Here is a 20,843-nt window from a genome sequence, read left to right on the forward strand (position 1 = left end):
CCCATTGATTTCACGGAGTACTGAGCTCCCACCCTGGTTAATTGACTGAGCCTGAGTTAACTTCAGGCAGTTGAGGACCTAATGATGAAGTCCCTCTAAAACTACCTCCTTCTAGCTGGGGCTGCTGGTTGTAGGTGCCTGGTCGGGGATGCTGTAGCAGCTCAAATAGCTCAGGTAGGTGGGATCAAGTCATGCCTAGTTCTGAAAATTCCACCTGTTTTTTTTCCCAAAAAGTCCATCATAGAGAAGGATCCCAAGAAGAAAAGCATCGTCAGTGGAAACAGAGTATGTTGCCCCTGGCTGAACGGCAGGCATAACTCTTCCTCTGACAGTGACAGACACTGAGAATCAAGGCTTCCTATCTTAATAAAGCAGAACGGACCCCACGATGTCTGTCAGCTCATGAGCTCTTGGAATCCACTTCCAATTTAAGCAGGCTTGTGGAGATAAGCCTATTTGTGGTGCTCACAGGGAAGTGGGAGACCCTTGTCTAGAGATCGCCTAAGACTTTCTCTGGGGAGAGGAAGGGGGAGCTGACCCCATATTATGGTTTTAAGTCTTAGGGTAGTTCGGGAAAGTATCTGTGCTTTATCTGTGCTCTCTTGCTTTTACACTCAGCACCTCACTTCCCTAGGGTGACTCTGGTTACAGCTCTTCCCTTGTCTGCACACGGAGCAAATTCTCCTCAAAAGACTGGCTTGCCAGGACATTTGCTTTTCTTCTCCCTGTAAGTTTGGGTTGGAGGCCCTGCTGGCATATTATTATGCATTCCACCTGTGCCCTTAGGTATGAGGTCCCTAAGCCTTCCTCCACAGCCTCCATATCACTTTCCAGAAGAAACTATCAGATTTGAGATGAGGTCACATGTGAGAAGGGGCTTCCCAGGTGGCGCCAGTGGTAAAGAATACGCCTGCCAATGCAGGAGACATAAAAGACGCAGGTTCGATCCCTAGGTTGGGAAGATCCCGTGGAGGAGGACATGGCAACTCATTCCAGTATTCTTGCCTGAAGAATCCCACGGACAGAGGAGCGTGGGGGCTACAGTCACAAAGAGTCGGACACAACTGAAGCGGCTTAGCGTGCACAGGTGCACATGTGAGAAAACAGTGCAGAGGACGGATCAGAAAGACTCCGCGATTCACTGCAGAAGGAGAAGAAAGGGAAGGCCTCCCTGAGGCAGCCAGCTCTCAAGACGGCCCCAGTGACTCCTGCTCCAGGTATTCACACCCCTGTGGAGGCCCCTCCCACACTGTATCGGGGTGGCCTGTGTGACCCAAATCACTACAACGAAAAGCCCGCACACCCCAACTAGAGAAAACCGGCATGCAGCAACGAAGACCTAGTGCGGCCAAAAGAAACAGAAATAAATTTTAAAAACAAACAGGAAAACAATCCTAGGTAAAATTCCTTGAAAATGTACATTCTCTCCATGCTCAGTCTACTTCCTTCTTGGTCTTTTCTTCTTTTTCTCAGCTCACTCCTCCCTCCCCAATACATCCAGACCAAGTGCCTGTGACTTTATAACGGATGGCTTTTTGAGCTTTTACAATCTGATAAGCCTATGCATGTCGCACATCACGGTGCAAATGTCCAAAGCAATCTAAAGTCAAGTAACTACATTTTAAGAGGGATGAAATCTTTAACCCCCGGGTAAAATCTAGTGGTGGAATTTTGGGCATCTGACAGAAAGTAGAGAATGGGTGGACAGGAGGTCTTCATGGAGTCTGAAAAATCATACTCTGTGATGACTCTTGTCACACACACACATTCCCCACCCTTCCTCTTCCCTACCCACTGTGTCCCAGAAGGGGATGAAAATCTATGTGCATTTATAAACATGCTCTGCAGTTATCTGGATGTGTGATCACTGAAATATATGCAGCTGTGTTTATTCAGCACGCACAGCCTTGCACCTTGGCCATGTTGCTAAAATGCCTATGGGATAGATGTTTAGGTACAAGCCTGCAATTCTCTGATGTTTATAAACATCATTATTTCCCAACTGAACAATTCCTTCCAATACGAAAAGGAAAACTCTCCTACCAGGGCTCATCCCACATGCGCTGGGATACCCACCCACATGGAAGACCCCTTGGGGAGCCCAGATTAACTGCACAGGAGTTGCGGGAATGGGAGAAAGCAACTGAAAATGAGAAAGAAAACAGGGTAAGATAGGGGGTGACAGCCAGGCCATGGCTTGTTGCCATTAAAGAACTAAACTAAGAACCTGTCAGAATAACAATTATTTCAGCTTCTTATTACATGTTTGTGTATTCTCAGAACAGTCAAATGAAGAGGAGATACACTGTGCTGCTGGTCTGAATGTGTCTGTCCAAATTCATATGTTGCAATCTTAGTGTCCAAAGTGTTGGTATTAGGAGGTGGGGTCGTTGGGAGGTGCTCAGGTCATGAGGGTGGAGCCCTCATGAATGAGATTGATGCCTTTATAAAAGAGGCTAGACAGAGCTTCCTGGCCCCTTCCACCAGGTAAGGTCACAGCAACACAAAAGAGGGCCTTCACCAGGACCTGACCATGCTGGCACCCTCATCTCAGCCTTTTAGCCTCCAGAACTGTGATAAATTAAGTTCTGTTGTTTATAAACCATTCTCTCTGCAGTATTTTGTTATAGCAGCCCAAATGGAAATGGACTATGATGTCAACTAAATATGTTTGCTTATCTTTTTTGAGGGGAAGCCATCTTTACAACTTGTAGGGAATAGGCTCAACCCATATATTTTCTTTATTTTTTCTTTTCGCAGTTGGAGTGAAAGGGAGTTATTTTTAGTTTTAAAATATTACTTTCCATAAAAATCACCCATTTTCAGAGACTTGATTATCACAGATGAACAACTGGGGAGAAGGTGGCTTCAACAGACGGGAGGTGACGAGCCCGCTGCCGCTGTGGTGTGGCTTGATTCGATGTTTTTCCGCACTGAGGCACTGATCTGGTCACTGGAGGCCAGGAGGCCACAGATACAACAGGTTGGTGATTCACATTCTGTCATATTTCAGATTTTCAAATACTTCGTATTTCAGAATATTTCAGATTCTCTGTAACTTCCCAGTTACAAAGTCTTCAGGACTCCTCTGATTCCTTTTTTCCTGTTCTCCTTCCTGCCCCTGACCTTTTTTTATGGCTCCATGTTCTTGTTAAACCTAAGTTAGTTTCCGTTGTAGGTAAGCAACCCTCTTGCTTTCTGTGACATAAAAACCAAGAGCCAGACTACTAAAACATGAAGTGTCAACCAGAACTGCCCCCTTACCTTCCTCTCTCATCTCTACACACATACACACACCTCCCACATACACAATCTCTCTCTCTCACACACATCCCTTCTGTATTATCATTCTTCTTCACAGTGTGATCACCAAAACCAGAACTCACCAATCATACTCATCAATCATACTGAACATATATAATGAGTACAACGAGAATACTGGTTTGACTTGGATAGATTCTGGTATAGTCAAAATGGACTGGACTAAAAGGGGCTTTGAGTCAGAAACTCACCTCTTCTTCAACAGAGATGTTTTGGGTACAAAGCTAGCGAGCTGTTTGTAAAGGCAAAGACAGTGCTTCTCATCTGGAAGCCCCTTATGGGTATAGGATTTTATGTATGGAAAACATTTGGAGATCCTCTCATGGAATTTTCTCATTTTACACATGAGGAAATTAAGCTCCAGAGATGTAAAATGACTTCTCTGAAGTCACACAGCTAGTTGGCAGCCTACCTTTTGAGTACTCGGGTCTCTTGGCTCTCACCTTCTAGATTCTTTTCAACTCTCCACACTTTTGGTTATAGGTCATTTTTATTTGTTATTTTTTGTTGATTTTGGTTATTCATGTCTTGTTATTGTTGTTTGATTGTTGTTGTAGTTATACAATGATATTATAGAATTAATGTGTATTTCCCCTTCAGTTTTCATGAATTTTATATTGGTTTCTTGAAGCAAATAGGGGAGAAAAAAGGTATTAATTACAGAAATGTTCATTTTAGACCTGAAATTGCTTCTAAAATATCTTCTGTTCATTCTTTTAATTTTAAAACTGTATAGTGACATACAAAAAAAATGAAACTATTTTATTTTATGTGTGTGTGAGGGGGACATGTATTAACATCTGATTTTGACGTTAAACTAAAAATATTCCAAAGGTCTACATCTTCTTTGGTCCAATACCTGAACAATAAATATAATTTTTAAAAATCATTCTCTCCTTAGTATTTTGCCAACATCATTCTGACTTTATCTAAAACAAAGCAACATCATAGTGATTAAGGAAATTTTTAATTTTATTATGATTTTAAGTTATAATGTATTTTCCTAGTCAGATATTTTTAACAATGACCAAATAATTGTTGCTTCTAAAATAAATTTCCTATATTTAACTGGATTTCCCCTCCATTCAACTCATTCAGTGATGTCATCAGCTTAAGCAAGATCTCCTAGACCACTTGGCTGGTTCCACAACTATCTCAGTGATCCAAAGGGGAAAAGGAATGAATTACCAGAAAGAATGCTTTGATTTTAAATAACATTTTATTCACTGAAATGAAAAAATGCAGGAAACACATAAACTTTGAATAAAGGTTTCCATTTTTTAAAGTTTTTTTTTCTAAAGTATGCTGAGGCTCTAGAATCAAAAAGATATTGTCTTCTTCTTATCTAGCTTAGCAACAATAATGGCTCCAGTTCTCATCTAAGTATTTTTAAAGGGCACACATACTCACACACCACACAAAAGTAAGTACTTTTTCCAAGAAGCATGTATCATATTGTTATGTATGTGTTTGTTTTATCAGTCATTTTTAAAGGTCATTTAAAATCTAGTATCTGAATGATGGAGGCAAGAAAGAGCAAGTAGATTCGAGAGAAGCCAGAACTCCACAATGGTTGAAAGAAAGTAGGAAAATATAGTTTTTATATTTCCAACTATTTCATCTTAGAACTAGAATAACAATGAGGGAGAGTAAGTTATTGACAATGACAGAAAAGAAATACTCTTTTACAGCGGCAAATGTATTTTCAGTTCCCATCTAGAAAACATTGCTACTTGATAAGAAAATGGGGTGACAGCTCTTAGGAAAGGGGAATTTCAGGGTGGAAAGAGGATTATTTTTTCAAATTTGAAATTTATTTTTGATGACTTTTTTTATCAGTTTTAGATTTATTTTTAAATATTTATTTATTTTTGGCTGCTTCAGATCTTAGTTGCAGCATCTGAGATGTTTTATTGGGGGTATGCTGGCTTAGTTGCCCCATGGCATGTGGGATCTTAGTTCCCTGAGCAGGGATCTTAATTCCCTGAGCATCCCCTGCATTGGAAGGCAGACTCTAAACCAGTGGAGCATCAGGAAGTCCCTAGATGTGTTTTTAAAACTACAAAGATAAAACACAGACTTCCCATATATTCCATACTCAGTTTTCCCTACAACTTACATTAGTATATTTGTCACAGTTGACACATTATTATTAACTAAAGTTCAGATTTTGCTGATTTCCTTAGTTCTCTCTTTAAAAAAAATCCTTTATATACTTTTCTATTCTAGAATACTACATTAATTTTAATTATCATGTCTCTTTAGGTTTCTATTGATTGTGATAGTTTCTGAAGACTTTACTTATGTTGGCTTTGAGAGTTTTGAGGAGTACTGGTCAGGTATTTTGTTAAAAGTCTGATTTATCTGATATTTTCTCTTGGTTAGATCGGGGCTATGGGTTTTGAGGAGGAAGATCAAAGATGCTATTTTCATCACATACTATCAACATGACTCATCAGTGTTGATGTCAGCTTTGATCTCCTTGCAGAGGTCATGTTTGTCAGGTTTCACTAATGAAAATCTACTTTCTCCTTCTTTCCATACCGTCCTCTTTGGAAGGAAGTCATTATGAACAGTCCTCATTTAAGGAGGGAGGAATTATGTTCTACCTTCTTGAGGGCAGAGTTTCTATGTAACTTGGACATCTGCACCATGGATTTGGCCATTCTCCCCATTTGCTTATTTAAGTCAATCACTTTTTTATATTAGTATGGACTCATGAATATTTATTTTAAACTTTGGGTTATCATCTAAAACTATTTTACTTTGTTGCTTAGTTTTGGTCACTAGGAGTTCTTTCAGATGAGTCCTTGGACTTTAATACACTCATGCAATTCCAGGTTCTTATTGCTGTTGTTAGAGCATTTCCTTATTTTCTGGCACAAGAGATGCTACAGCTTCATCTTTTATGTTTCCTGCTCTAGCCCCAGCCATTTCTCCAAGAACTCTGGTTCCTTCACTGGAGCATGATATTAGAAACCAAGATCTGGGCACCAGGGAGTACTCACTGCTTCTAAACCCACTCAGCTGAGAAACAAGGAAATACATGTGTGTATGCTAACGCTTGCTAACACCCCATATGTATAATTATTTCTACATGCAACCATCTGTATCTGTACTATGCTAAACGTGAGTTCATAGTGATGTCTCCCATTCTAATCCATTTCCACATGAATCATTCTATCCTCTTCCCCTTGCTCATCTGTAAACTCCCACTTCAACAGTGAGAAACCTGGCTCCCATCATCTGCATCCATTTACTAAATTACTCAATTCCAGTATACATGTAGAGTGGTACCAGAATTGTTAACCTGTATTCCCATGGGAAACAACTCTATCAACTATAGTGCAGTAATTATCTACAGTTCCTTTTGCTTTCAGCCTTACAGATTCAACTCATTCTAAAGTTACTTAGGTCAGCACATTTTCCCCTCTACTCTCTTCAATGAGATTGTTTCATACATTTTTAATATAGCTAGATTGTTCCGTCACATTTTATAATTTCCTCCTGGGATCCTCTGACCTCCTAGGTGATTATTTATTTACATATTATCAAACAAAATAACAAATTTTATTCTCAACAAACCAGTCAATCCTAAAGGAAATCAACCCTGAATATGCATTGGAAGAACTGACGCTGAAGCTCCAATACTTTGGCCACCTGATGCAAGGAGCTGCCTCCTTGGAAAAGACCCTGATGCTCCAAAAGATTGAAGACAGGAGGAAAAGGGGACGATAGAGGATGAGGTGGTTAGATGGCATTACCAATTCAATGGACATGAGTTTGAACAAACTCCAGGAGATAGTGAAGGACAGGGAAGCCTGGCATGCTGCAGTCCATGGGGTCATAGGGTCCAAAATGACTAAGCAATTGAAAATTCTCAACAAGGTGTAGAATGAGAGTGGGAAGGGGAGAAGCCACGGTTGGAACTTGAAAGGACAGGTACAAGGTTAGAGTTTTTCTTAAATTTCTGTCTAGTATCTGCTTAAAAATGGAAAATTTTTGAAAGCTAATATAATTCATTTTTTTAAAAATGTATTGAAATCTTTGCTTACAATAAGGGACATGGTAAAAATTAAAAGAAACACAGCTCCTTTACACAATTAAGACATAGATTTTTCTAGGAGCTTTCAGTAACTTTATAGAATATTCCTACTTGTAAAATGAGAATAAAAAGTTTCTCATCCAGACTAAAAATTTATAGTAGTTGATAGTATTCTGCCATTCAATGGTAAAAATTTAACCACTACTTTAATTTGAAACCCTGGTGATTACTAACAAGAAATTATTTCTATCTAGCAACCTGGAATCCTTGGACATTTTAAGTCCTTACAGTATCCAAATAGTTACCAGTATATACCTAGATTTATTCTTAAACATGTGGGAGAATTTAGTGACCATTCACGGAAGATTCATTGTGACTGTAATAAAATTCCCCCAAAAAAAGAAAAAAGAAGGGAGGAAAAATCTTTTAAGGTTTAAAAAACAAATTTATTATCTCTGTAAGACTCCATAAATGTCATTTATTTACTAACATATAATTACAGACTTCCAAGGATACAGTTTAAACTCTTGCTGGATCATGTATTTATTGAATATTCAGAAAAGGAGACATCAAGAGTAAATTCAAGTCAACCTTTCAGGAGTAAAATGTGCCCAAGGACGTTTTGAGAGTTTTTTTAAGGAAACTAGCATTTATCAACAACTCATTCCTACTCAACACTTCATATGTAATGTAATTCACAAGTCTAGTCTCTGTAGTAAACACAGAGAAGAAAGTTATGTTTGAGACCATGAATGAGTATTTCTTCCAAATACTGTCAATAGTTTCTTCTTCGCCATTACCCTAATTCAAAAATGAAATATCTGGAAGTATGAAAACTAGAATTTCCTAGTTAAATATTCAGAGACAGTATATTGTTAAATCTTATTAAAAGCTCATCTTTAATAATTTCCAAAAAATTTAAAGATACAATAAGAACATCTATTTCTTTCCTTCACAGACTCCCAAGAATATTCAGTAAGTAATTCTATAAACAAATCACTATGCTTTTCTACTGATGTAAATTTGCACTACCCTGCCCTATCCCAAAGGCTGCCTCAGATTCTAGCAGAAATAAGACAGGAAGTGAACTCATTCTGAGCAGGGAGAGAGACCAGAGCAGGAGGTAAGACTGGAGGCAAGGAGCGGGATAATGAGAGCTCAAACTCAAGGTGATGCTTTAAAAAAATATAATCTGAAAGGGTTTTTTGAGGGGGGTGAGTTACGGGAGAGATGTAAGCAATTTATCTAGACCACTGCCTTCATTAAGGGAGTCCTCTGCTATATAAGAAGGCACTTCAAAAACAAGCTCACAGAGAGAAACGTTCTTCCAACTAAGCCCTGCAATAATTACTGTATTGATTCACAGTACATTAGCACAAATAAATAGGTAAAATAATGAGGAATCAATAAAGTTTGACTTGAAAATTCTCAAATTCTAAAAACCCTAAACTGCTGGAGGAAGAGAAGAAAAGAATTGCCTATATACTCCCCCGAACACTGACGTTTCATCAATTCTGCCTCTCCACACATAAAATCAGGAGTCCCCTTGGTGTCAAATACCCAGAATCACAGCCAAAGAAGCAAGTGTCAACTCAGCAGGACTGACTGTCACATTCCTCAGAAACAGATCTCCCCAGTGCTTTGAGGGCTCACTTTATATAATAACTGATGAAGTCCACGGAGGCATAGCTGCCAAGAGATGGATACAGTAAGAAAGTCACAAAGCAGAGCTGGCTTTATTTGGAAGCACTTTGCCAGAATTCACACCAACCCAACACAGCAACTATTTATTCCCTCGGGGGAATATGAAGGAACTTTGGGAAAATATTTGCTCAAAGACACATATCGTTTCCATCTACAGTACTGGAAGTTGCTAGCAGAGATCTCAACAGAGAGCGAGGCTTGAGATTTAACCATTAAATCTGACTTTCAGTCTCCTAACTCAGAAATACAGGGGCTTAATAAAGTAATCTTTTTCATCTTCAGGGAAGTAATCCTATTAAGAGTTCAGCATGCCTGGGAGTTTACCTGTTTCCCTGAGGGTCGAAGGACTTAAGGTTAGATGGGTAATGCCACAGAATAAAGAGGAGCATCTTTGCAAAGGTTCATCTCCCAGTGTGTAAGATTAAAGACCAGGGAACTGCGGAGTACCCAGATAACCTACCTGCCACTCTGGTCTGAGGTCCATGTAACTGATCGCCCCTGGGGTTTGGTTCTGTATTGTATCCTTATGGCATGAGGAAAGTCAGTAGCTGTCTGAGCCCCTGTCTTCCTGATCTGTAAGCTCCAAGTGTCAGTGTCAAATAGGAGTTCCCCACAGCCAGGAGCCTGGCTGCAGCGAGTGTAATAGTCTAACTGCTCCCTCCAACGATCTGCAGGCAGAGCCATGAGTTCATGTACAATCTGATTCCTGAGCTTGGGAGACCTTGTAAATTTTTCAATACCTGGCACAGCAGCAACATCCACCTCCTCAACCTTTAACACAGATAAATCACAGCAGTCCAACACTAGCAAAAATTCCTCACTCCCATGATTCCCTGTGTCACAGCAGTACTTTGAGCTAGAAATCCCAGAAGCCTGTTCCTGGTTGTCATGGTTACCATCTTTACCAGAAGTATCTTTTTCACCTTTACCACAGATTACAAAATCATTATATCCTATTTTAGATGAGAAGGTCTTTGTATTTGTCACAGGAATCTGGCAGGGTTCAGGCATCCTAAATTTGCAGGCTTCATTTGACTCTGATGGGCAGGTTACCTCGGTGGAACTACTCCGTTTCTTGAATCTGTTTCCAGACTCGAGGAAAAGCACTATGGTGCCTTCAATGACTTGACTTTCAAAATCCACATCTAAATCCAGTACATAGTGTTTCACAAGTATGTGGCTGGTGTTGGCCACGAGAGGCAGGTCATCTCGAGAGGGATCCAGCTTTATGTCCATGGTAGTACTGTTCAAGAATTTTGGTAAAATCTCAGAAGGGGCTTCCTATTAGTCCCAGTCTTCCAGAGTCATAAATGGCTGCTTTCCAAAAAACACCTGATGTCACAAACTGGGGTTCCACAACTTTCATCCCCTGGTAAAGAAGAAAAACACAATCAGACAAAATCCCAAATAAGATCCTTTGCTCCTGCAACTGCTGCTTCTGCAAGTTGATTACCTCCTTAAATAATTCCACAGTGTAGTAGAAGCTCAAGGCTACAAGGCAGACTAATCTTTTTGGCTGACATCAAACTACATTATGGATTTCTAAAAATATTTCAGTTATCAGTGGAATAAAAGAGGCCTCCACAAAACCAGAAGAATCATGTTCCTAACTATTGTAGAACAGTCCTTGTCTTGGAAAAGAACGACTGTTGGGCAAAAATGTAACTGAGCATCACTGTACCCCTTGTTTTAAAAGATATTAAATGTATTTTTAATTTTGTGCATCAGAAAAAAAGTGATTGTTTTTCTACTGTGATTCTAAGTAACAGATGTGAATGAAGGCTAAATGGCCTCATACGTTTTATTCTTTGAGAATAATAATTTAATACATACAATGTAACTCCAGGGATTAATGTACTTTTCACATTAGGACTATTCTCATATCAGCACTTCCAGTAAATTACAGGAAAATGAGCCAATTTACCAGGAGTGCATTCGAAGTATTCCTTTGAGATTGTTCACAGAGATTTTTCAAATTTATAGTTAAATACTCAAGGTATATCATTACATCTTAATAGCTGAAAACCCATTAACATTCTGGATAATAGCCTTCTTGTGGCAAACAAAAAGGTCTTCTCATTGGAAAAAAAAAAAGTATGCAAATACCTATAAAAGGAAGGAGAGAAATTAAAATGTAGAAACAGATGTTGTAATAAAATACCCAAGTTCTTCGTAAAAGTTCTGAATCAAAATGTAGTCTTATTTTAGAACAGCGATCCAACTAAAAGAAAAATTATTTTAAATTATTTCAGTCCCTGTTGTGTACCTAATTTCTTTCAACATATTTTAACCAAAAAATGAAAAAAAAATGGCAGAGGAAAGGAAATGAAAACTCTGACAAAGCAGATTTACTTAAAATCACTTTTGTATTTCTAAATATCAAGAGGTATTCTTTCATCAACTACAAAACAACATTACTTGTTTGACTTTTCAAGTAAAATTGAGCCCTCCCTTTTTATTGTTTAAGTCCTCTTCACTTTCCTTCTAACTTTATCTGCTAATCTCCTAGATTATTTCCTTTCCTTCTAGAATCTTATTTCAACAATTAAACCTATTGAATTTTCATTTTCTACCTCCCTACAAGCTATTTCCTCATCAAAATCTCACCTAGCCTTAAAAGGATCTGGCTTCTGGCAGACTTGTACAGTCTAGTTTCAAGCTATTTTCCTTGTCATGGAGACCACACCCCCTTCAAATCCTTGTCCTCTAGTCAAAGGGCATACTCAGGACTCCTCTGGTGGTCCAGTGGTTAAGATTCCAAGCTTCCACTGCAGGGGCCTCCGGTTCGGTCCTTGGTCAGGTAACTAAGATTCCACAGGACTCAATGGTGTGGCCAAAAAATAAAGGCCTGCTCAATCCACTGCTCCCTAAAGATGACCTGACACCTTACCTCCATGCTTTCTGGACTACTATGTCATGCCTGGAGTGCTCCTGGCTCCCACCTTCCATATCCATCTCCCAAATCTATTCTCCCTCCACATAGTTTAAGTGCAGTTGCCTCCTGAAACCCTTCCTGCTCCCTTCTCTCCCTCCCTCCCCCTACCAAACTGTGAGTGTTCATATACACTTTGACTTTTAGAATGATAAGAACCGAGAGTAATCAGGGATGTAAAAGAATAGTCTGAGATCACTTTATGGAGAAGCTGGCACACACACTCTGGGCTCCCAGGTGCTGCTAGTGGTAAAGAACCTGCAGGTGCTGTTAGTGGTAAAGAACCCATCTGCAATGCAGGAGCCACAGAAGAAACAGTTTGATCCCTGGGTTTGGAAGATCCCCTGGAGGAGGGCATGGCAACCCACTCCAGTATTCTTGCCTGGAGAATCCCATGGACAGAGGAGCCTGGTGGGCTACAGTCCATAGGGTCACACAGAGTCAGACACGACTGAAGCGACTTAGCACACATGCATGGCACACACTTTAGTCCTAGGAAAGTCAATGGGCAAAGGAAATAAGCTAGGGTATTTTCCTTTCAGTGTGAGAACTGAAATTGTCATATTATTTATAATAAACTTCAGTAAAGCTACTGGCTATATTTATGTAATTAGAAACAACAGATTGTTAAAACTTGACCCTGCTGGATTTTGGAGTTGCTATAATGTACTATTTTGTTGATTGGGCTATTAAAACGTTGTTTTTTGTTTAATTAAAAAATCCCTGGACACACATAAGGAAAACTCTGAATCAACTAAGAAAAGGGTTAACTTGGTGGCTGTCTAAACTATGAAATTTGAAAAAGAATACATTAGAATTTGTAATAATATAGATAAAACCATTTATTATCTAATAATAGAGTCCTAATGTGAAAGTTAATATAATTTAACAATAAAATATGTTGTGTAGAGTGGTTTTCACCACTTTTGTCCCTGGTGTCTATCCCTAGGCTACCTTAGAGCCCTGTCCATCCAAGACTGTTAATGCCACTTTGTCTGTCAACCTAACTGGAAATCTTTTGGTCCTCTTTATGAGATTTTTAAAAAACTGAAGTGCATTTGATTAAAAATATTATATATAAGCTATAGGTGTATAACACAGTGACTCACAATTTCTAGAGGTTATACTCCATTTATAGTTATTATAAAATATTGGCTATATTCCTTATATTGTACAATATATCCTTGTAGACTATTTTATACAAAATAGTTTGTACCTCTTACTCCTTTACCTTTATGTGCCCCTTCCCCTTCCCTCTCCCCACCCGTAACCACCAATTTGTTCTCTATATCCATGAGTCTGCTTTTTTTGTTGTTGTATTTACTAGCTTGTTGATTTTTTCAGATTCTACATATAAGTGATCTCTCACAGTATTTGTCATTCTCTGTCTGACATTTCACCTAGAATTATACCCTCAAAGTTCATCCATGTTGCTACAAATGGCAAAATTTTTATTCTTTTCTATTGCTTCATAGTACTCCATTGTGTACATATATATACACCACACTTTCTCCCATTCAGTAAACTGTCTTTTCATATAGATAGATACATACATACATACATACATACATACACACACACCACATCTATTCATCTGTTGATGGACATTTACATGGCTTCCATATCTTGGCAAGTGTAACAATGTTAATTAGAACACTGAGGTGCATGTATCTTTTCAAGTAAGAGTTGTCTTTTTGGATATACACCCAGGAGTGCAATTGCTATGGTTGTTCTATTTTCAGAATTTTGAGAAACTTACATACAGTTTTCCACAGTGGTTACAACAATTTACACTCCCACCAACACTGTGCAAGTTTCCTTTTCTTCACATTCCAGCCAATGCTATTTGTGTTCTTTTTGATGACAGCCATTCTGCTAGGTGTGAGGTGGTCTTTAATTGTGGTTTTGATTTGCATTTCCCTGATGATGATGAGTGATGTTAAGCATCTTCTCTTGTAATCATGTTGCTTGTTTTTTATGTTGAACCATATGAACTGTTTATATATTTTGAATATTAACGCTTTATTGGTCACATCATTTGCAAACATTTTCTCCCATTCAGTAGGTTGTCTTTTCACTTTGTTGATGGCTTACTTTGCTATTTAAAAGCCTTTAAGTTAAATTAGGTCCCATATATTTATTTTTGCTTTTATTTCCTTTGTTTGGGAGATAGAGCCAAAAAAATATTGCTATGATTTATGTCAAAGGGTGTTCTGCCATGTTATTTTTCTAGCAGTTTTATGATTTTAGGTCTTACATTTAGGTCTTTAATCTATTTTATTTTTTGGAATAGTGTTAGAGAAGGTTCTAATTTCATTCTCTAACATGTAAATGTCCAGTTTTCCCACCACAATTTATTAAAGAGACTGTCTTTTCTCCCTTGTATATTCTTGCCTCTTTTGTCATTGATTAATTGAATATAAGTGCATTACTTTAGTTCTGGGCCTTCTACCCTGTTTCATTGGTCTATATTTTGCTTTTGGCCAATACCACTGTTTTGATTACTGTAGCTTTGTAGTATAGCCTGAAGTCAGAGAGTATGGTTCCTCCATCTCTGTTCTTCTTTCTCAAGGTTGCCTTGGCTTTTGGGGATCTTTTGTGTTCCCATACAAATGTAAAAATTTTTTGTTCTAATTCTGTGAAAAATACCATTGGTATTTTGATAAGGATTGCATTAAACCTGTAGATTTCTCTGGATAGTATATCATTCTAACAATATTGATTCTTCCAATCCACGAACATTTGCTTGTGTCATCTTCAATTTCTTTCAGCATAGGATTTTCTATGAATAGTATCATGTAACCTGCAAACAGTGACAGGTTACATTTTTTCAATTTGTTGATGCAGTGTATTACACTGATTGATTTGTGGATATTGAAAAATCCTTGCATCCTTGGGGTAAATCCCACTTGATCAGGGTATATGATCCTTTTAAAGTATTGCTGGATTTGGTTTGCAAATATTTTGCTGAGGATCTCTGCATCTATGTTCCTCAGTGATATCAGTCTGTAATTATCTTTTTGTGTGTGTGCATGCTTAGTCACTCAGTCCTATGTGACTCTGTTGAAATCCCATGGACTACAGTCTGCCAGGCTCCTCTCTCCATGGGATTTCCCAGGCAAGAGAATACTAGAATGGGATCTTCCTGACCCAGGGATTGAAGCCATGTTTTCTGTGACTTCTGCATTGCAGGCCGATTCCTTACCTGGTAACTCAGCTGGTAAAGAATCTGCCTGCAATGCAGGAGACTCCAATTCGATTCCTGGGTTGGGAAGATCTGCTGGAGAAGGGATAGGCTACCCACTCCAGTATTCTTGGGATTCCCTGGTGGCTCAGATGGTAAAGAATCCACCTGCAATGCAGGAGACCCAGGTTCAATCCCTGGGTTGAGAAGATACCCTGGAGAAGGGAATGGCTACCCACTCCAGTATTCTAGCATGGAGAATTCCATGGACAGAGGAGCCTGGTAGGCTACAGTCAATGGAGTCACAAGAGTCAGACATGACTGAGAGACTTTCACTTTTCCTTACCTGCTAAGTATTTGGGTGTGTGATATCTTTATCCGGTATCAAGGCAATGCTGGTTTCATAGGATGAATTTGGAAGTGTTCTTTCCTCCACAATATTTTGAGAAGGATAGGTGTTAACTCCTCTCTAAATATTTGGTAGAATTCACCTGTGAAGCCATTTGGTCCTAGACTTTTCCTTGTCAGAAGTTTTAAAATTACTTATTCAATTTCATTACTTGGAATTAGTTGATTCAAATTTTCTGTTTCTTCTGGTTCAGTCTGAGGAGACTGTATGTTTCTAAGAATTTGTCCATTTCTTCCAGTTTATCCAGGTTATTGGCACAGAGATGGTCACAGTAGTCTCATGATCTTTTCTATTTCTCTGGTGTCAGTTGTAACTTCTTTTTCATTTCTGGTTTTATCAACTTGGGCCCTCTCTTTTTCTTGATAGGTCTAGTTTATCAACTTTGTTTATCTTTTCAAAGAACTAGCTTCTAGTTTCATTGGTCTTTTCAATTGTTTTAGCTTCTATTTCATTTATTTCTGCTCTCATCTTCATTTCTTTCCTTCACTATCTTTGGGTTTTATTTGTTCTTCTTGCCATAGTTCCTTTAGGTGTAGGGCTTAAGGTTTTATTTTGCTTTGTTTTTCCTATAAGTTATGATATAATTTTTCCCAGGTTCATTGAGATATAATTCATCAACATTTTATTTTTTCCTTTCTCTTTTCTTTCCTGAAGTATAATTAATCTACAATGTCGTGTTACTTTCTACAACACAGCAAAGTGATCCAACGCACACACTTTTATATTCTTTTCTTTATGGTTTACCATAGGATATTGAACATATTTCTTCTGAACTATATGAATATAGTGCTATACAGTAGGTCTTGGTTGTTCATCCATTCTATATATAAAAGTTTACATCTGTTATAGGGATAGGTTGTTTATTTCAGATTTTACTATTTCCTGAGGTAAGCTTGTATCATTATACAATGCCCTCTGAGAACTGCTTTTGTTATGTCCTATAGGTTTTGGAATGTCTTCATTCTCATTTGTCTCTAGATTTTTCTTTTTTTAATTTCCTCTTTTATTTCTTCAGTGAGCCACTGGTTGTTCAGCAACATATATATAAAATTGTTTTAAGTTGCTGATCTCTTAATTTCAAATGCATTTTAGTAACCCAACATTTGTATTCTTCTCCCCTCATGATTACTATTTTTGATTATCATTGTGCTTAGTTGCTCAGTCGTGTCTGACTCTTTATGACCACATGAACTGTAGCCCACCAGGCTCCTCTGTCGAGCGGATTCTCAAGACAAGAACACTGGAATGAATAGCCATTCCCTTCTCCAGCGGATCTTCCCAACCCAGGGATCAAATCCAGGTCACCTGCATTGCAGCCGGATTCTTTACCATTTAAGCCACCAGGAAAGCCCATTTTTTATATCATATTTGAAATCTAATTGTTTTGTGTTGCCTTAACTGCTTATTGTAGATACAGATGATTTTACTAGTTTTGTCTTTAACTTTCCTAGTAGCTTTGTGCATGGATGATTTCCTACCTTTATAGTATGTTTGCCTTTATTGATGAGTTTTTCATTTTGTAATTTTACTTGTTTCTAGTTGTCGCCTTTTCTTTCTCATCTAGAGAAGTTCCTTTAACATTTGTTGTAAAGCTGATTTGGTGGTGCTGAATCCTTTTAGAGGATGCTTGCCTGTAAATGTTTTGATTTCTCCATAAAATCTGAATGAGAGTCTTGCTGGGTAGAGTATTCTTGGTTGTAGGTTTTTCCCTTTCATCACTTTAAATATATCATGTCATTCTCTTCTGGCCTGCAACATTTCTGCTGAAAAGTCAGCTGACAGCCTTATGGAAGTTCCCTTGTATATTACTTATTGCTTTTCACTTGCTGCTTTTAATATTCTCTACTCTTAAATTTTGTCATTTTAGTTACAGTGTGTCTTGGTGTGTTTCTCTTTGGGTTACTCCTATATGGAACTCTCTCGGCTTCCTGATGACTGTTCCCTTTCAGCTATTATGTATTCAAATATGTTCTCAGCCTTTTGCCTTCTGAGACCCCTATAATACAAATATTAGTGCACTTACTCTCAGAGATCTCTTTAACTGTCTTCATTTCTTCTTTTTCTTTTATCTGCTCAATGTCAGTGATTTCCTCTACTCTGTCTTCCATCTTGCTGATCCCATCCTCTGTATCATTAAGTCTACTGTTGAATCCTTCTAGTATATTTTTCATTTCACTTATTGTATTCTTTATCCTTGTTTGGTTGTTCTTTATACTTCTCTTTGTTAAACATTTCTAACTTTTCACTTTGTAAATCCATTCTTCTTTCAAGTTCTTTGATCATATTTGTGATGATTACTCTGAACTCTTTCTTGGTTAGATTACCAATCTGGAGACTTCACTGAGTTTTTCTTGAGTTTTATCTTACTCCTTTGTCTGGAATATGTTTCTCTGATGCCTCATTTTGCCTAAGTTGCTGTCTATATTTTTACTTATAAGGTTAATTATGTTTCTTGACCCCCAAAAAGTAGCCTTCTGTAGGAGCAGTCCTGTGTCCTAGTAGTGCATCCTCCTCTCATCATCCAAGCTGTATGTTCTAGGGGTTGCCCCATGAGGGCTGTGTGGGTCCTTCTGTTGTGGTAGGCTATGTAGGTGGTCTAGTAGTCTTTGTTGGCCCTAATCCACTTGATTGCCAGGCCCTGTGCTTGTGTGGAGGCTTCTGGCAGATGGTTGGCTGGGCATGGTCACAAAATGACTGACTACAGAACCCCAGGGGACTCTGGGGATAGTGCAGAGTCAGGGTTCAGAAGATTCCAGGGCTGTTGATTCCCTACTGATGGATGAAGCCACGTCCTGGGATTAGTGTTGGACTATTGGCTCACAGAGCTGGGTCCTGGAGTCTGCCTACACGGCCCAGGGATCCCAGAGCTGGTGTCAGATCACTGGTGGGGAACGGCTAGTTCTTGACACAGGGGGTATGGTGTCTGGGATGTTCCAAAGCTTGTGTTTATGTGCCAATAAGCAGGGACAGGACCCAGCTGGTTTCAGGGCAGAGTCTGGCCTGCTCTAGGCAGGCTGGGTCCATAGGCTGTGAGATCACAGTTTTCTTGTATCTGGTGATTTGTATCTGGTGGGTGGACCTGGGTCCTGGCCTCTGGTGGGCAGGACAATACCTAGAGGCACATACAGAGGTGGCTGTGGATTCAGGAACTCTTCAGGCAGTTCATCTGCTGAGAAGTGGGTCTGTATTCCAAACCAGTTCATTGTTTCACCGGAGATGCTCCAGCACAGGTGCCTACAAACTGTTGGGTGGAGCCAGGCCTTGCAGCTAATGAGCTAGAGGAAGGGTTTCACAATGTTGCCTACCAGTACCAGTATCCACACAGTAGCAGCTCCCCAGTATGGGTGCCACCAATGTCTATGTCCCCAGGGTCAGCTGCAGCTACCCCTGCCTTTCTGAGAGACCTCCAAAACCATGGGTACATCTGGTCCAGGCTTCTATCAAATTACTGCTTTTCCGCTGGGTCCAAGAGCATATGAGATTTTATGTAGTAAATACTTTAAGAGTGAAGTTTGTTTCCCACTAGTCCTTTGGGATTCCTGAAATTAAGTCCCACTGGTCCTCAATGCCAAATGCTCTGGAGGCTTGTCTTCCTGGAGCAGGAACCCCAAACTGGAGAGCTCAATGTGGGTCTCAGAATACTCACTCCTGTGGAAGATCCTCTGCACTACAATTATTCTCCAGTTTGTGGTTATAGGAGCTGATTATATTATGAATCTGTCCCTCCTACCCATATCATTGTGGGTCCTTCTTTATATCTTAAGTTACAGAAGATCTTCTCTGATAGGGTCTGATCTTTTTCAGTGATGATTGTTCTGAAAATAGTTGGAATTTTGGTGTGGTCATGAGAGGAACTGAGCTCAGGGTCTTTCTACTCCATCATCTTGGCCCCCATCTATAAACATCTTTCAGTGGATTCTTGAGTATACTCCATAGACAGGCAATTCTAAACCTTATCTTCTTTTAACTTTCCAAATCCATGCCTGATGACTCATTCTCGGTTGATTAATTTGTTCTCCTACCTAACTGTGATGATTTTGAATCCCTGAAACTCCATTATACCTCAAGGATTTCCAGTTCTCTATAATTAGTGCCCTCTTTCTGATTCAGAGGAAATATATTGCCTTTTCTAGATTCAGAGAAAACATAATAATCCCTTTTCACCAAAGCCAGTTCTTTCCCCCTGCATTCTAGCTTTTGGAGCCTGAGAGAGAGAAATAAACAGAACTCTTCTTGCCAATCCAAATTCTGAACATACTGAGAAATAAGATAGGGTGTGGCAAAGGGAGACCAAAATATCACATTATTGATGAAAACTAAACTGAATGATATGACTTGGTGTGGAAGTCAAAGGTACCTAAAAACCAAATCCTCAAGTTAGATTGGTCACAGGCAATGATGGATCAGGTCAAAGCTCCCAAGAGAGCAGGTATCCTAAACAGGTAAAACTCAGGGCCTGGAGACATAAGAAAAACAGTCCTCTGTGGTCAGGGCTGCTGCCAAAAGCAAAAGGGAGGAACTGAGCTGAGCAGAGCACACCTAGTTTCTTCTTTCAAAATTTACCAGAATAAGTCACTCTACCTACCTTAAAGGAGAAGTAAAATGACCAGGAATGTTACAGTGATTAAGCTCCCTCCACAAGAAAGGAAACCTCAGAAATGGAAAAGAAGTATTTTTCCCAACACTATCCCCTTTCACTAATTTGGAATGTTGTTTCATTCGACATTTTTCTCTTGCCAACATTTGTCCCTCTCCATGCCTCCGTCACGATAATCACAATGCTGTGATCACTCACCTAGCCAGACATCCTGGAATGTGAAGTCAAGTGGGCCTTAGGAAGCATCACTATGAACAAAGCTAGTGGAGGTAATGGAATTCCAGTTGAGCTAATTCAAATCCTGAAAGATGATGCTGTGAAAGTGCTGCACTCAATATGCCAGCAAATTTGGAAAACTCAGCAGTGGTCACAGGACTGGAAAAGGTCAGTTTTCATTCCAATCCCAAAGAAAGGCAATGCCAAAGAATGCTCAAACTACCGCACAATTGTACTCATCTCACACGCTAGTAAAGTAACGCTCAAAATTCTCCAAGCCAGGCTTCAACAATATGTGAACCGTGAACTTCCAGATGTTTAAGCTGGTTTTAGAAAAAGCAGAGGAACCAGAGATCAAATTGCCAACATCCGCTGGGTCATGGAAAAAGCAAGAGAGTTCCAGAAAAACATCTATTTCTGCTTTATTGACTATGC

The 20,843-nt window shown here is 39.1% G+C and overlaps 1 protein-coding gene across 2 annotated transcripts in view; it reads right to left on the reverse strand.

Annotated features, from left to right (window-relative positions):
• LOC104985724 (chromosome unknown open reading frame, human C9orf3) overlaps positions 1–20,843 on the reverse strand; it is a 424,441-nt gene that overhangs the window by 345,175 nt on the left and 58,423 nt on the right. For both annotated transcript variants that reach the window (XM_010836042.1, XM_010836041.1), the window contains exon 2: positions 9,531–10,439. In XM_010836042.1, the coding sequence (XP_010834344.1) occupies positions 9,531–10,306 (776 nt within the window). In that variant the 5' untranslated portion in view covers positions 10,307–10,439. The remainder of the gene's footprint in view (positions 1–9,530; positions 10,440–20,843) is intronic.

The sequence above is a fragment of the Bison bison genome, unplaced genomic scaffold (assembly GCF_000754665.1).
Source record: "Bison bison bison isolate TAMUID 2011002044 unplaced genomic scaffold, Bison_UMD1.0 scf7180017864057, whole genome shotgun sequence".
Classification (NCBI taxonomy): domain Eukaryota; kingdom Metazoa; phylum Chordata; class Mammalia; order Artiodactyla; family Bovidae; genus Bison; species Bison bison.